Genomic DNA, 15972 nt, shown 5'->3' with positions numbered 1-15972 from the left:
GACCTGGGTTTGAATTTCCAAGACCCACATAAAAATTCAGGCCTGGCAGCACATGCCTGTAATCCCCGTACTGGGAAGCAGGGACAGAAGACCCCTTGGGTCGCTGAGCCCCCAGGCTAGCTGAATGTGTGAGTTCCAGGCTCAGGGAGACCCTGTCTCAAAGACAACTGTGGAAGATTATAGAGATCGGACGATGACTACTGGCTTCCCAGTGCACACAAAAAATAGAAACTGTCACATAAGAGTTCTTCCAGAACCAGTACTCACCTCCCCAGATGCAAAGTGCTCAAACATTATACTGAGTCTCTAAGTCACCAGTAGGATAAACTCCCAAGAGCTGAGACACTCCAAACCACCACCTGCCTCCAAATCACTTACACAGCCCAGAGTTTGTCTAATGAGAAACAACTAAAGGTTGTTGCTAGGCAGTTAAGCTCTTGGATGGGAGATCATGGGATGGGGGGGGGGGCTTTCTCCCAGGTGCAAGAATCACAGAAGCACCCCAGAGGCCAGCCCCCCACCCCAAGGGAGAGGGTTCAATGCGCCTGCGCCTGCGCCTGCACGTGCACCAGCACTGGCACCGGCACCGGCGCCTGCGCCTGCACGCGCACCTGCACGGGCACCGACGCCTGCACTACCTTGTACATAAAACTTTACTAAAGAGCAGAGCAGGCAAGGCCTGAGAAATGAGTTGGGTTTCTTGGAGTTCCGTAATGTAGCAATGCTGCTGTTTTTCCACTCGACATCTCTTATTTAAACTGATTCTCGCGTTCTACCCTTTCTCTCCCACCAGCCTCCCCCGAGCGCCGGCACGGAGAGGTCTATCCCAGCGCTGCCTTTTTGGAACTGTCTTCCCTACTCCTGTCTCCTAGACTTAATGCAAAGACAACAGCTCAGGCCGGAGGCTCCAGGCACCTGACACCTGTCAGTGTGGCTGGAGCCAATTAAGTCACACTGCTCTGAGGCTGCCTTGGGAAGCGACAGGCTTAACAGCCTGATGCAGGGATGGTGGAGCTGCCGTCACACTTGAGTTATGGTCTGTTTAAACTTGAAATCAACTGTGATTCACAGCTCCCATTTCTGTGGATAAGGAAGCTTTCGGGGTATCAGGAGACGACAGAGTCCTCAGGGTACGTGTACTTCCTGCCTTCCTTCCTTCAGGGAGAAAATTCCCCTCTAAGTCTCACTTTATGGTGCATATTAGAAATACGATCAAGCGATCAAGCGTGTGGGGTAAAGACAGTTAAGAATCCATCTTCAGAGGATCAAAATGTATCCTGCTATTCCTTGGCAAGCATCTTTTCTGTACTTTTCTGACCTTGTTACAAAATAACCTGAGGAGCAGAGCTTGCTCCTACCGCATGGCAGCTTGGAATCAAGGGCTCTTATGGAAACAAAATCTTCCATGCTGGCCAGCTTGTCTGTACGCCGGGCTCACTCTTCCAATAAATCCTGTCCTTGCTACCACCTTGCTTTGAGGAGCCACAAGTAGGCTTATATTTGTTCATCTGTCAAAGCCGGTGAAATAGCGAGAGACTTGTGGCATGGTAAGTAGGGAACATTGAGATTCTGTCTTCTCCCCTACACAAGACCTAAATGGCACAATCCATCCGATCCCTGGCCTGCTGTAAAGGTGAGAAGGGATCAACAATAACTAAAGAAGGACGCCCCAAGGAGGAGCGCTGAACTCAAAGTCCAAGAAAAGGGGCTCAGCACACACACAAGGAAATGGATGGGCAGGCAAATACTTTCAAAGCAAAAAATACTCGAAAATACTGACAAGATCTGAACAGAAAAGCTGGATGTCTGTCTACGAGCTGCCTTCAAAACAAAGGCCTTCCGATGCTAGGGGAGCTCAGGGGAAAGGCATAGAAAGTCAAGTGTGTGCTTGAACAAAATGCAAACAGTAACAGAAAACGTAAAGAAACAAGAACAAATCCTGGAACTGAACATCACCGTGCCAGCTAAATGAAACTTGACTCAGGAAGGGAATGTGATAGAATCAGCAAGTCTGAGGGACAGAGAACAGCCTACAGAACGCCGCCCTTCCTGGAAGATAGCAGCAGAGGGAACATTTGAAGAAATAGCGTTTAGGAGATCCCCCAACTTAAAGACATTAATATAAATCTAAGCTTAGTAGTATAGTCTAAGATGTTAATAAATTCCAGTAAGGTTCACTCTCACTACAACACAGTATCATCAAAGTTTCTAAAGCTTGTCTTTCCAAAGGGACCAGAAATCAGCGGAAAACTGACTTATTAGTTATGAGGAACCTTCAGTAAGGTTAGTATGGAGAAATGTCTGAAGCCAGAAGGCAGTAGGCCAACCTATCCTAAATACTAAAAGTCAACCCTGAAACTAACATCCAGCAAAGCTGTTTAAATGTAAGGGAGAAACTAAGGTATCCCAGGCAGGGGGGGGGGGAGGAGAGACCCCTAAGGGACCTGAAGATAAAATGAAAGGACAGGAAAGTAACCAGATAACCAGATGCCATGAGAAAAATTGAAGAACTCAGGGCTGGAGAGATGGTTCAGCAGTTATGAACACTGACTCTTCTTCCAAAGATCCTGAGTTCAAACCCCAGCAACCACATGGTAGCTCACAACCACAGCTACAGTGTTCTCATATATATAAAATAATTAAGAAAACAAAATCAAAACAAATTCTTTTTAAAAAAAGATTGAAGAACTCGCTGAGGTACACGGACAACTCTAAAAGCTGGTGTTGTCGGGCAGCCTTTAATCCCACCACTTGGGAGGCAGAGGCAGGGTTCGAGGCCAGCCTGGTCTGCAGAGTGAGTTCCAGGCTATACAGAAAAGCCCTGTCTTGAAAAATAAAAAAGTTAAATAAATTTTAAAAAAGCTGGTGTACTAAACAAGTTTGACTTCACTTCTGTTCTACATTACGTAGACTGCTTTGTTTTAATTTTCAGTCTGATGCACACATGAGACTGTGGCTGCATGCACAGCGCCTGCACAGCTTCAAGCCAGATGAGGTCACAGCACCTGCCAGGGCCAGCCCCCACACTTCTTTCCTGGTTCCTCTTGAGATAGTGGAGGGGGAGGAGCATCAGCAGGGACAAGAGACCAATCCGCAGAATGCAGAGGAAAACGAAGCTGCAGATCTGAGAGCAGGAGCAGGCAGCGTCTTAGCATGGGACCGACCAGGTCTTTCCTTAACAGCAAGGCAGGCTGTCTTACTAAAGAGGACAAAGCTGTCTTCTTACAGACTTGGGTTTAATTCATTTAGCAATAACAGGTAGAAGCTTTTTCTTTCTCTATGCGATAAAGATTGGAGATCATTTCTCATTCTGCACATTGTTCTAATTTTTTAAGCTGCCTTATAATTTTTGAGTTATTCTGCTCTGCATGCTCCTTCTAATCCTGCTCTCTCCTGCTCTGATGTAACAAGGCTCTTTCTCCTCATGCCTTACTCCCAATGCTATGTTCCCAATGCTATTCTTTCCAATGTTATGCCTTCCAATGGAATGTTTCCTATCCTTTTGTACCTTTTCTAGAGTAGATCACATGATTTTTCCAAGCCTCCCTCTTTTTTTACAATAGTTCACTAGAAGTTCAAACATATATTCATGTCGTAAATTGAATTAGAAGTATAAAAAGAGGGAATGTTTACATGCATATCCACTGAGTAATTATCTGCCTAAACATTCGTTATCTGTCACTAGCTAACAGGTTCATTAAAAGTCAAAAACCATAATTTTTGTGACTAAATTATTAGTGAAGTTTCATATAGATAAACCCAGTCAATATTTTATCTTGTATCCTTGCACCTATAGTATACTATCTGCAGAGATTTAGTCAAAAGAGTGGGCTAATACCTAATGATTGTTATATATATTTAATAACAGGAAAAAGCATAATAGCAGGAATCTTTCCTAAAAATGAATCTCCTCAGCCTTGTCTAGAGAAACAAATCCATCCTTAACTTGGACAGTCCATGGCTACACCATCTGAGGAAGATCACCTGCTGGTTTTTAGCTTCTCCTCGATGGCTCCTGGCAAGCAGTGAGAGGAGGGAGTGGACATTTGCTTCCCGACCCTCACCCTCCAACCAGCAAGCTCTCTGCAAATGATACCCACAGAGAAACTAAAACTCAGCGTCCTCCAATGGAGTCTCCCTGGGTACAGCACTTCAGGAAGGGCCCCAGAAACCACTGGCCAGCACAAAATGAACTTCAACAGTATTCTGTAGACTTGCGGCATCATTTTGCTTTGTTTAGGCATTTTTGACCTACTGTTTTGTTCGTTCGTTTGCCATCTTTGTGGGTTTGTTTTGTTTTCGTTTGTTTGTTTTGGGGGGTGTTTTGTGTGTTTCTTGTCCAGCAGCCTAACTCACGAGGACACAGCACCTTGGAGAAAGAGGCAGACAAAACAAAGCCGAGTTTTGATGGTTTTATTCACTGATCATCGCAGGAGGGTCTCGTGAACATCAAGGTGGCCGTGACTGAGGTACTAGCACCTGGAACGAGACCATCGCGGAGCAGTCAGTGCTGGCCGTCAGCGGCCAGAGGGCTCGGGCGTCTCCCCCTTGTCAAGTCTTCGGCTTCGTAGGGCCCTCCTTCTGGTGTAGCAGTTTTATTCCTGGCTCATTCTCAACAATTAAAAATTCATAAAAGACTGTTTGCAAGAAAATATCAAAGTAGGTAAGAAGAGTTTCAGCTCTTCCTAGTGTCTAAAAGTAAAAAGGGGAGTCGGGGAGGAGGTGGGGAGAAGGAAGTCAGGGGTCTGCCCTGTGTCTTCCTTCCCCCAGAGCATCCTACAGAAACAAACGCTGGGCGACATCAATGCTGCCTGGAGAGAGGCTCTGTCTCTCGGAGGAGCCACTCCAGAGCTTCCTGGCGGCCCTGGCTCTGCAGCTCCTTCCCAATCACGTCCCTGCAGGTCTGGTGGTAGCTGTTGAGCCAGTCACACTGCAAGGGAAGAAAGAAGGACACCGCACTGTTACGGGAAAGCTACCCAGGCCAGCAGCGAGGGGCCCGGGTGCCACGGTCAGAGCGGAGAGGAGAGAGGCACGCATGGTGTCCTTTGCTCCCGGATCCCCAGTGTCTGCTTCCCTGGGAAAATCCCCTAGCAGCTCCATCCTTGGCTCAGACTCAACAATTAAGGCTTCATAAAAGACTGTTTGCAAGAAAATATCCAAGCGGGTAAGAAGAGTTTCAGTTCCTAGTGTCTAAAAGTAAAAAGGGGAGTCGGGGAGCAGGAGATGAGGAGAAGGAAGGCTGTGCTTCACCAGAAGTTGCTGAACAGTGTAGTGTAGTGTGGTCAACATGAATCAGCAATGACTGAGAGGGAGCCCAGAAATAACCTGGAGGCAAGCAAGGCTCTGGGCTCCCCCCCCCCCCCCCCCCCCCCCCGCACAAGGCTCTCCCCTGGACACCCGGAAGCCACACCCACTGGTAATCACAAGAGAAGGGGCCATCCTAAGCTAAGAGCACCTTACCAGGCCATGTGGACTCATTCCCTTAACCTTCAACTACCGTAGGACAGTGTCAGACCTAACCAAGCCCCGGGGTTGTAAAGACTCCTGCTGGAACCGGATGCTCTTCAGCTTCCTGGCCTACATCCACTAAAGCTGAGTGAATGACCATCGCCCAAGCGGGTCCAGCCCTGATGTGAACTCTTACTTACAGCCCCTTGTGGAATATGCTACCACACACACCTCCCAAAAAAAACTTTTTTAAAAAAGGATTAAAGAGTAGGTGCTGACAGAACTTGGTGCCTAGGAACTGATAACACCAGAACTGGTATTAAGAGGTCTGTGACAGGAGTGGTGGGGGAGAGAAAATAAAATGGCGTGAGAAATGGAGTCCACAGGATGGACTTGACCACACAGCTAATGGACCCAGACTGGCAGGGCCTTTGGTCCTAGCTGTAGCAACTGAGAAACAAGCTCTTCAGGGAAGCTGTGTTATTACAAAGGAGTTAGCATCAGGTCTACAGCAGGTACCTGAGAGAGCCTTCCTGAGAGACCAAGATGCCAAAGGCAGACAGATAGATGGCTGTTGTCAACACGCTCTGGCAGGGCCGGGGCCCTGGCGCTGACTGTTAACAGCAAATGTCCCTGCCTCACGCTGGGGAAGCGACAAGGCCATGGGGAGAGGTCGTGAGGTCGCACACGTTTAAACCAGTGAAGCACCGTGTGTCTGTGTCAGCAACAACACCGCAGAGAGCTATGCGGCTGTGAACAGCGGGTGCAGCTCAGCAGTGAAGTGGTGGCCTCCTGTGACCTGGGCCCGGGACATTCCTGAGGCCCTTTGGGATGAGAAATGAGAGAGAGAGGATGCTGCAGACTGACTCCAGAGAGCCCATGGCCCTGATGTCTGCAGGGGACCGCATTCACAGCAGAGATGGTCCTCTGCTGCCATCTGGTGACAAAAGGTGGACCCACTCAAGCAGCCCCTAAGGGGCCGACCAAGAACAGACGGTAGGAAAGTACAATGAGCAGGTGTAAAGGTCAACAGACAAACCTTGCTGTCTGCCATCACCATTCTTTCAGAAACACAGTGTCCCAACCTACAAAGCACTGTGCTAGAAAGGGACCTTGCTAAAATAGTGAGGCAGTGTGCTGCCTGCTGTGTCAAACACTGCCCTCCACTAGCCATGGAAACTTGCTTATGGCCCAAAGAGTAGTTGCCACAAATAACCGTTCAGTGACTTGGCCAAGCAAGGTATACTAATAGCCACTGGGCATGGCAGCTCCTAGTGGCTTAGGTCAGTGTCATTGGGCAGGGTGTGAGTCTGGTTAGCAAAACTGCATCAGGAAAAGCCAGCCTTGCTTAACTTCTCCTTGACCTCACAAGAGCATAGGTCATCCGGGACACAGGTTTTTACGTAGGTGGCCCTCACAGCACTGTGTGCTCCCTTGCACCGGCAGCGTCGGTCTGGTAGGGTAAAGGGCTCCTGAGCTGCGGAGAGGATCTTCCCACTGAGAGACACACTGGGCACCAGGCCGCTGCTGGGCTGAGCATGCTGTCCTAGGTCTGTCTACAGTCTGAGCACAGCAGGGCCGCCAGGCCCTTTTAGAGTTCTGGAAACAGATGCTGGCTGAACATGAGCGCCAGGGATCAGACACAGGTGCCCAAGCACAGGAAAGCTAATCAGGAAGTGGAGGACTTCCTCTGTGACCCACCTGCTAAATGATGAGAGGCTTCCAGCTGGGAGAGTCCCACTCTGCAGCCCCTGACAGCACATGAGCCCTCGGGTTCCCTCCTCACGGCCAAGATGCCAAGGGCCCCAGTGAAGATCGGTCAGTCCACAGGGGATGGGCCAGCAGCCTAGCTCAGGGACCAACTGTCTTATTCCTAAAGTGCCTTGTTGTGCTTTTCCTGCCTCAGGCCCCCATCAGTGCCCTGCTTTTCGCTGGGACCTCTCTGTTGCCGTGGAACCTGTGTCCTGGTTTCCAGCTTCCTAGATTAAAACCCACTTTGTCTCTGCCTGGCTAACTGTTCCTGCCCTTTACAGGTCTTAGTTTCTTCCCTGGCCTTGACCACCTGCCTGGTCCCTCAGTCGTTACTTCAGATACCTTGGCCAGCCACTTGGCCAGCCTTGAGAGCTGGAAGACTCACTTTCGCAAGGGCTTGATACCACTAGCCCCGCGAGCCTGGTCAGTGAACACTGCTGTGCCACACACAGTGACCACAGCGGTAACAGACAGACTGGGAGCACCTCACCCATGCAACACAGGAAAACAATCTGGTATCTGCAGTGGCCAAGAGACCTGGCTTTTTGTAGGAAGACGTGTGGATCCTGTCTGCTCCAGAGGACTATGACATCTTGACTCTGAAGTGCAGCCCCTAGGCTCCTGCTCTGAGTGTCCGCCCCGAGTGGCATTAATTTCAGAGTCTGTAGCACCTTTAGGAGGTGGGGTCTACTAACTGACAGGAGCTGATCACTAAGGGCAGGTCTTCAAAGGTCATGGTCTGGTCCCTGGTTCTAGACCCTCTCGCTGCTTCCTGGTCCACTGACATAAAAATCCTCTGCCTCATCTTCACGCTCACAGAGCTGCTCTTCCATGCCCTCCCCACAAAGATGGTCTGAAATCGCCCGAAACGCAGCCAAAGCAAACCTTTCCCTGTGAGCTGTTTTTGTCAGCTCTTGTAGACACAAGTAGCTGATACATTTCCTCAGTGCACCCAAGCAGGGATCGAGTTGTTTCTCTTGAAAAGCAATGGTCTACTGTACCTATCCCTGAGTCACTGGGCCCTACAGCCTGTAGAATAGGACTATCTCTGCCAAGAACCCAGCACATGCAAGAATGGCCAGTCCCAGAGGGGACTTCAGAAGCAGCTGACCTCTGAATGAAATGTGGGAGTGGACCAGGTGATAGTCTTTAGCCCTTACTAACATTTCCTCCAAACTTCCCCCCAAGATTCCCCATTACCTCTTTATCTGTAAGAGCATCCACATCTATCATTTTGGTCTGGATGGGAACCAAAGTGAGAGGTTCAAAGGTCAGGCTTCCTCGGTTGTTGAAATTATACTGTAGGAGAAGAGAGGAAACAGCAAATTAGACTCCCCTTAATCGCAGGAAACAGCTGAGGTCCACTACCAAGCCTGGCACCCCTCAGAGAAGTGTGCAAGCGGGACCTGACCAGCTGTCACCAGGTACCATCTTCAGACAAGGAGCCCAAGGGCAGCAGATGCCACCTCCCACACACTACTGAGAGCACCCCTCTGAATTACCAGGCACCAGCAAACAGTGGTGCTGGGTGCTCCCTCTGACAGCTCCACAAAGCTAATGTTTGCTGTGGAGGAGGGGTGGGAACAAGGCATCACATCAGGGTGTCCGGGACTCAGGGAATGTCTGGTTTGAGTGTGTAAGATTCTACTGGGGTATAAACCATCCAAATCAGTAAGCCATGTGCCCTATGCAGTCATATTTGCTAAGCTTTTGTTTTTAACTCTGTGTGAGGACAGCTCTCTGCCATGTGGGTCCCAGGGATCACGCTCAGGCGCCTCTGCCCACCCAGCCCATCGCAAGCTCTTCCATTCATGGGGACATGGGGTTTTTTTCTGTGTTGGATAGTGCTGTGGGTGGAACTTGGGCCCTTCCTGTGCCTAGCCAGGACGTTACCACTGAGCTGTATCTTCTGTCCCTTTCTGGTTTTACAAAGGAAAGAAGCTTCTAGTAAAATCTCTGTATGAGGATTAGCCCCACCATGGCTCGGAAGAATTTGTCTCCCCATAATAACAGTAGGGAACTTTTAAGCAAATAATGTGAACACCCACCTTGGTCTTCGCAGGGACCACCAGGACAACATTCTCAATTCGGATCCCAAACGCCCCATCTTCATAATACCCTGGCTCTAGAACAAACAACTCAAATGAGAGGCAGACCACAGAAGACAGAGACAACACCCCCAGCCACCCACGAGGAAGCGAGAGAGGGGCTGCCTCTCTATCTTCTCCCACTTAACCCCTCTTGCGGGCATCAAGGTGCAAGGTTCTGAAAACTAACCAAAAGGCAGAATGCACTAGTGGGGATCTGCTACAAGGTGCACACTGTGTATCCACAGGACACAGTAATGCAGCACGGAGGTCTGCTCACAAACCCCGAGCAATACAACACAGTAGAACACAACGTGTCTGGTATGACCCTGAACACAAACAAAATATCTACACATACATTCTTATCCATACCTTACTCTTTCTAAAATGAGCCCAGATCACTCTGATAATTAGGAAAGGTTGCTGTCATTTCAAAATGACAGGAGGGGGGGAAGTTATTACCAATTTCCCTTACAATAACTGAAAAATAAGAAACAACAAAGAAGAAGAAAGGAGGAGTGGTCCCTGGTTCTGAAAAGACTCAGTGAAGCAATATTCGGCAAAACCAGAACGGGGAAGTGGGAAGGGATAGGTGGGAGGACAGGGGAAGAGAAGGGGGCTTACGGGACTTTCGGGGAGTGGGGGGCTAGAAAAGGGGAAATCATTTGAAATGTAAATAAATTATATCGAATAAAAAAAATTAAAAAAAAGAAAAGAAACAACAAAGAACTACCCTCTGCCCTCTGCCCTCTGCCAACGGACACCTACCATCAGTGACGATCATGCCGGCTTCCAAGGGCTCATCAGAGAACGTTTTATAACTGATGCCGCAAGGCCCCTCGTGAACATTCAAAAAGGACCCGACGCCATGTCCTGTTCCATGCAGGTAATCCAGGCCAGAGTCCCACAGAGCTGACCGGGCAAAGGAGTCTAGAAGGTGGCCTGAAAGACAAAGGGCCACTTGGAACTCACACAGCACTTCAGAGATTACGTGTGCTATGTTTGGCTTCAGAGGGTCAAACAGAAACCAAAAGGCAAAAGTTACTTAAGAGTTCAGATTTAAGCCCAGCACAGGGAAGAACTTTAACAACAGAAGATACAAGAACCCAGTCAGAGCTCAGTCTAAAGCAGGTCATTTTCACCAGCAGGTTAAGAGATGGGCAGGGCAAGGCTGCAATGGCTGGCACGGACACGCCTTTCCCAGCTCTGGGACTTTTAAGGTTTCAGAACTGCCAGCATGAGCTTCTCCCCAGGCCACACACAGACTGGGGGCCTTCATGAGAGGACCATGTCTACGGGTGATGAGGGCATGCCCATCTGCCAGTCAGGGCTCGAGGCTTGCCACTGCCATCCAATGCCCCGTCCACTCAGAGCAGAATACACCCCGAGTCAGGATCCCAGTAACATACATCCAACAACAGCCACAGAAGGAGGAGCTGGCCCCACACTGAAGACACGCAGGAGGCTACCCTAACTTTTACTGCAGCCCTGCGGCCTTTGGCCCAATTTACCACGTGTGTCAAGCACTTCTGTTAGTGTTAGCCACTGGAAACCATCCTAAGCCTGGCTCTTGAGTCTGGAAGCCAGGAGTGGGGAGGAGGGGAGGGGGACTCACTCCTGCGTATCCTAGCCGGGCCGGAATTGAACTAAGACTGACAAGTCAAAAATGAAGGACACATTTTCTTTTTCCCACCCAAATATGGGATATGAGATATGGCTGAGCGCTGAGCCTGCCTCGTTACAGAATGAACACCTACCTTTGGTTCCCGTGGGGAAAACAGCTGCACTCACAGCTATGTGGCCTTTCAGTACATATGTGAAGCATTCCTGCCAAAGAAAACCCAGAAGGGGGTTGCAGGAAACCAGTCCTCAAACCCTACAGTCTTCCAGCGCTGCGGAGCTGCCTGCCTGATAATGTGTGTACAAGTACTACAGGGAACAGCTGAGTGAGGTTAAAAAAAATAAAAGTTAAAAAACACCTCAACAACTCTGCCAGAAAATCTTTTAATTCTACTTAAAGCAGTAGCAGACAGGGGGCCTGTCGGGCCTTCCCTCTGTCAAGAAGATGGGCAGACCAGGGAACGTTTGCGTCACCCCACACACCCTGTATCAACCTCTACAACCTCTGGCATTCTTGAGCACCATGCCAGCCCCCCTCCATAGCTGCATCTGGCCTGGCAGCCAGGCCTCAGCATCTGGTCACCACACCACCATGCTATCGTCACAGTTAGCTGTGACAAGGCCAAGGGCTTGTCAGAGGGGCAAGAAAGGGCTGACGCCCGAGCCTTGCATCTGCCCCCAGCAGATGGACCCTACACCCAATGGCCAACACCTTCCAGGTAGGGGTGGCTGCAAACGACAAGGTCAAGCCACCAGGACCAACCACCCAGCACATCTTGTAAAACCCCTTCTCCCTTGCACAGACAGCGCTCAGAGCCTCGGCCTGTCCTGGCTGAGGAGACGGCTGAGGAGACTGACTGATCTCCAGGCCTCAGCTTATAGCCTCCTGTGCAGCACAAGCACCAGCCACTGCTGTGCCCATGTCTACATAGAAGAGACCTGTTCAAGGCCACAGTCAGGACAGCAAAGATCTAACCAGGCCCCTGGCAGATATCTCTCTACCTCACAGCTCTGTGCTACCTTTCTAACTAAAAGCAGAACAAAGTTCCCTGAACAACGAGCTAAATAGGAATGCTGACCTTGAAAAACTATGAGGGTAGCTTTCAGAATCCAATCGAGACACTGCTGATAACAAAATTGCAACACATACATTTTACTACCCACTCCCCCTGCAAGAGATGGGCAAAGCTATTTGAAGTTGAACTTGAGCTGCTCTGACCTTACCAGCACGCTTTTAAATTTTCTGCAAGTGTCTTACCCTCCGATAATTATTACACAGATCTCATAAACCCAACAAGCCTGACTCCACAAAAACGAGCGTTTTATTACCCTGCTTATAATTTTTATTTATTTATTTATGCAATCCTTCGATGAAAGCAATGCCCTTTCTAAGAAGGCAGAGAGCTCCAGGCTTCCACTTCACATTACCTTCTCATAGGCAGTGGGGGTCCCAAAGTGCATGGTCCGGGTGACGTCTGTGGTTCCATCCCTGTGGAAGACAGAGAAAACAGTTTCTCCGGTTAAAATAACCTTTTCTCAGCCACGGAGCAGACAGGGTACAAGGAGAGAGTGTGCACACCGTGCTGACAGCACAGGCAACGCCACTTTGGAAAACAGCTCTCCCTCCGAGGCTAAGCCTTTCCCCGTGAGTCGCCATCAGCCCGACTCCCAGACACACACCTGAAGAGGTGTGTGAGTACACACACTCACTCGTGAATCACCTGTGGCAATGACTCTACAACTCTGTATATACATGAAAGCTAACTTCACACTGGGTGGGTGAAGTATCTCAATACAACTGTTAAAAATAAACCGAAGCGTAAGCGCCACACTGGCCTGCAGGGGCGGGACTGGGTGCAGTGCAGTCGCTCACTGTCCTCGGTCCGTACAAGGAGGGCTACTCCAGGACTCGCCATCACTGGGTGCTCTCAGGACTAAGAGCAGAGGACCAAGTACCACAGGCTTGTAGCAAGTGCTTGTGACAAGAAAACCAAAATCCTTTCCCTGCTCCTGGAGAGGAACAGGATTACTGAAGAGACCCTGAAACTACCCTGAGGTGCCTCTTAACACACACTAGTTCACACCAAAAACAGAACTTCCGGAATCTTCCTATAAAATTCAGGAAAGACAGAAATGCATACTATGACTAAGTGATCCCCATGTGATCACAAGGCCAGACTGCGGGCATCTTCCACTGAGGTGGGGAAGGGCCTTCTGTACACACGGAATCTACTCTGGCTCCTTCTTGGGTTCAACCATGAGGCCCAGGAAATTTCAGCCTTTCTCCTGAGGAAAGAAATGCTGAAGTGGATAGCTGTAAAAGTGGCAAGACTAGTTCGGAAATAGAGAGGCAGAGACAGGTCCAGTTCAGGTCCACATGTTCGACATTAACTCTTCTTCCTCAGGCCCAAGGTGGCGCGCTCTGGGATGGAGCAGCAGGCTTCACAGGGCTCCCAGAGCTCCCGCTCCCTCACTCGCTCATTCCTTCCGTACCTTACCAGTTTATAGCCCAGTCCTACACAGCTCCATCATCCTTCACAGAACAATCACAACTGGGCTTTTGATGCGAGGTCAAAGACAAGACAGAAAACACCCGTCAGCAGCGGGCGAAGGGCCGGGGTGGGTGAGCAGCTGGGCACGCTCGCTCGGCTCGAACACAGCTTGCCCCCAACCTCCGGCCGTTCCGCGGCTGCCCTGGCTTGCTTACTTGTACTGAGCGCCGGAGTCAATGAGGTACACCTCGTCCAGGGACAGAGTCCTGTTCGTCTCAGGGACCGGCCTGACAACGGCAAACAAAATCAGTCATTCCAAAATCGTAATCGCTTGGTAAATCTGAGCAGGTGTGACTACTGTATATGATTTTTTCTTTCTTTCCTTTTTTTATTGGGGGGGGGGGATCAAGACAGGGTTCCTCTATATAGCCCTGGCTGTCCTAGAACTTGCTCAGTAGACCAGGCTAGCCTCGAACTCAGAGATCCAACTGTCCCTGCCTCCCCCAAATACTAGGATTACTGGCATGTACCAGTATATCCAGCCTCTGTACATTAGTCCTAAAACATATTTAAGTCTGAAATAATTATGAAAAGAAAAATTACCCAATAAATTATAAGCACTAAGCTTACACTATTCAAAGACTTTGCAACCTGGGTGGCCAGCGAAGAAAGGGGAACAGAAGGAGTAACTGCTTGTGTCTAGAACAGAAACAGTGTTTGAGAGATGATTTTAAAAGCAAAACAGTAAGGAGGCTGAGGCAGGAGGATTACAAGTTAGGACAGGCCTGAGCTACACAGTGAGGCCCTATCTCAAACAACAAACAGACGACACAGGAAACCTGACAGAAGGAGCAACCCGTCTAAGCCTGGGCTCCAGGGACAGGCTCACTGGTCTGGGGCTCAGAACCCTCTGTGTGCTAAGAGACCCCACCTCCCCTGCAGGGAAAGGGCTGTGCGGGGCCACTTCGACTGGGTGGCTCTTTGCGAGAAGGGACCCGCCTTCCCCATCCTGTATTCTAGACAGCACCTCTGAGGAATGACGGCACTCTAAGTTCACACTCTGTGGACGCCAATCCCTTCCAGCGATAGCAAGGCAATCAGATAACGCCCAGGCCTCTAAGAAGACGTCTAACTGCCTGTGATGACGCGAGGGGCAAAGGGCTTTGAAACTGTTATTGCTCTAACCCTGTGAAAAAATCCACCATGAAATTCATCATCTGAGTGAAACCTTCGGTATCTGTGTTTGGAACGGGAGCGTTAGTGTGGGTGATGTCGGCACATCGGTGACTCCCACACACAGCTCTGAAATCTACCGAGACCAACAACAGGTCTAAACACAATTATTTAAGACAGAACAGTCCAACCCAACTGCAGCTCAGAGAGAGCTGAGCGCCCTCCGCTTTGCTGCACACGGAAGACAGAAAAGCGCAGCACACAATGCCCTACACGGAGCGGAAGTGCCGGGCTGCAGAAGTGCCGAGCTGCGGAAGTGCCGAGCTGCGGAAGCTGGCGCCCAACCTAACTACACTTCCTACGCCTCCACCAGCAGGGCTCAGGCCCTGCACAGCAATGTCCCTCAACTCAGGGACCTCAGCTGTGGGTTTGTGGACTCTCACAGATAATGTGGTACAAAGGGAAGAAAAAAGAAACAAACAAACAAACAAAAACATAGACTAGGGTGCTGGCATCAAGCCGGAAGTCCCGGATAGGTGGCTCTGCTGCCCCGCACCTCTCTACCCACATCAGTTAGCAGAGCATCTTTTAGATGTTGGCAGCAGTGCTGACACTGGACAGACCAGGACATCAAGAACCTGCTGCTACAATGAAAGGAAGCACTCCTGACTGCCAGTCAGGATACAGGGGTTCTGAGTGTCTGAGCCTCAAAAGGAAAGACAGCCGGGTGTGGCAGCTAATCCCTACAACCTCAGGCTGAGGCAGGAGGATTATCACAAGACTGATGACGGCAGCCTAGGCTATGTAGTAAGTTAGGGACCAGCCTGACACCTACAGAGTAAGAATCTATCTCAAAAAATAAAAATAAAATAATAATAATAATAATAATTATTGTAATAGCAAACAAGGAAGAGCAAGGTCCTAAAAGGTAGAGACTTGAGGGTTCAGAGGAAACGAGGCCTCCAGGATCTTATCTCCCACTTGAGTGTCCACAGACACCCAGGGGTGGGCAGGAGGCCTCTGGGAAACTGTCTCCTGCTCAGGCTCCCGTGCAGAGGCAGTGCAAGGCCAGGCCCGTGCTTCCGTCTGCATGCCTTACGCGTAGTGAATGATGGCGCCGTTGGGTCCCGTACTGGAAATCGTTGGGAAACTCAGGTCCACAAAGTCGGCCTGTTGCCTAGAACAGAGACAGAGCAGAGGCGCTGGAAAGGCTGCACCGTGCTGGGAATTGAGGCCTCCCAGCACCCTCAGCTGGCCAGGAAATCCAACAAGGTCCAGGGTCTCCTCAACAAACACTCACCTTCGAAATTCCTCGGCTTTGTCGGCGGCGGAGATCTCAGTTACGCCACCTTTGGGAACCTGCAAGAAAAAAGTACTTACAAATCATCATTGAGAGTCAC

The 15972-nt window shown here is 49.8% G+C and overlaps 1 protein-coding gene across 3 annotated transcripts in view; it reads right to left on the bottom strand.

The window, feature by feature from the left end:
- Positions 1-4398: 4398 nt before the first annotated feature.
- The window catches only part of Xpnpep1 (X-prolyl aminopeptidase 1), a 48002-nt gene continuing 36428 nt past the window's right edge, over positions 4399-15972 (bottom strand). For all 3 annotated transcript variants that reach the window (XM_052183857.1, XM_052183864.1, XM_052183872.1), the window contains 9 exons: positions 15873-15931; positions 15672-15749; positions 13615-13686; positions 12336-12396; positions 11045-11114; positions 10056-10229; positions 9249-9325; positions 8401-8499; positions 4399-4930 (listed from right to left, as the gene is read on the bottom strand). In XM_052183857.1, the coding sequence (XP_052039817.1) occupies positions 4802-4930; positions 8401-8499; positions 9249-9325; positions 10056-10229; positions 11045-11114; positions 12336-12396; positions 13615-13686; positions 15672-15749; positions 15873-15931 (819 nt within the window). In that variant the 3' untranslated portion in view covers positions 4399-4801. The remainder of the gene's footprint in view (positions 4931-8400; positions 8500-9248; positions 9326-10055; positions 10230-11044; positions 11115-12335; positions 12397-13614; positions 13687-15671; positions 15750-15872; positions 15932-15972) is intronic.

The sequence above is a fragment of the Apodemus sylvaticus genome, chromosome 1 (assembly GCF_947179515.1).
Source record: "Apodemus sylvaticus chromosome 1, mApoSyl1.1, whole genome shotgun sequence".
NCBI classification, from domain to species: Eukaryota; Metazoa; Chordata; class Mammalia; order Rodentia; family Muridae; genus Apodemus; species Apodemus sylvaticus.
The sequence above is the reverse complement of the archived record's forward strand: the minus strand, read 5'-3'. Positions and strand labels throughout refer to the sequence as shown.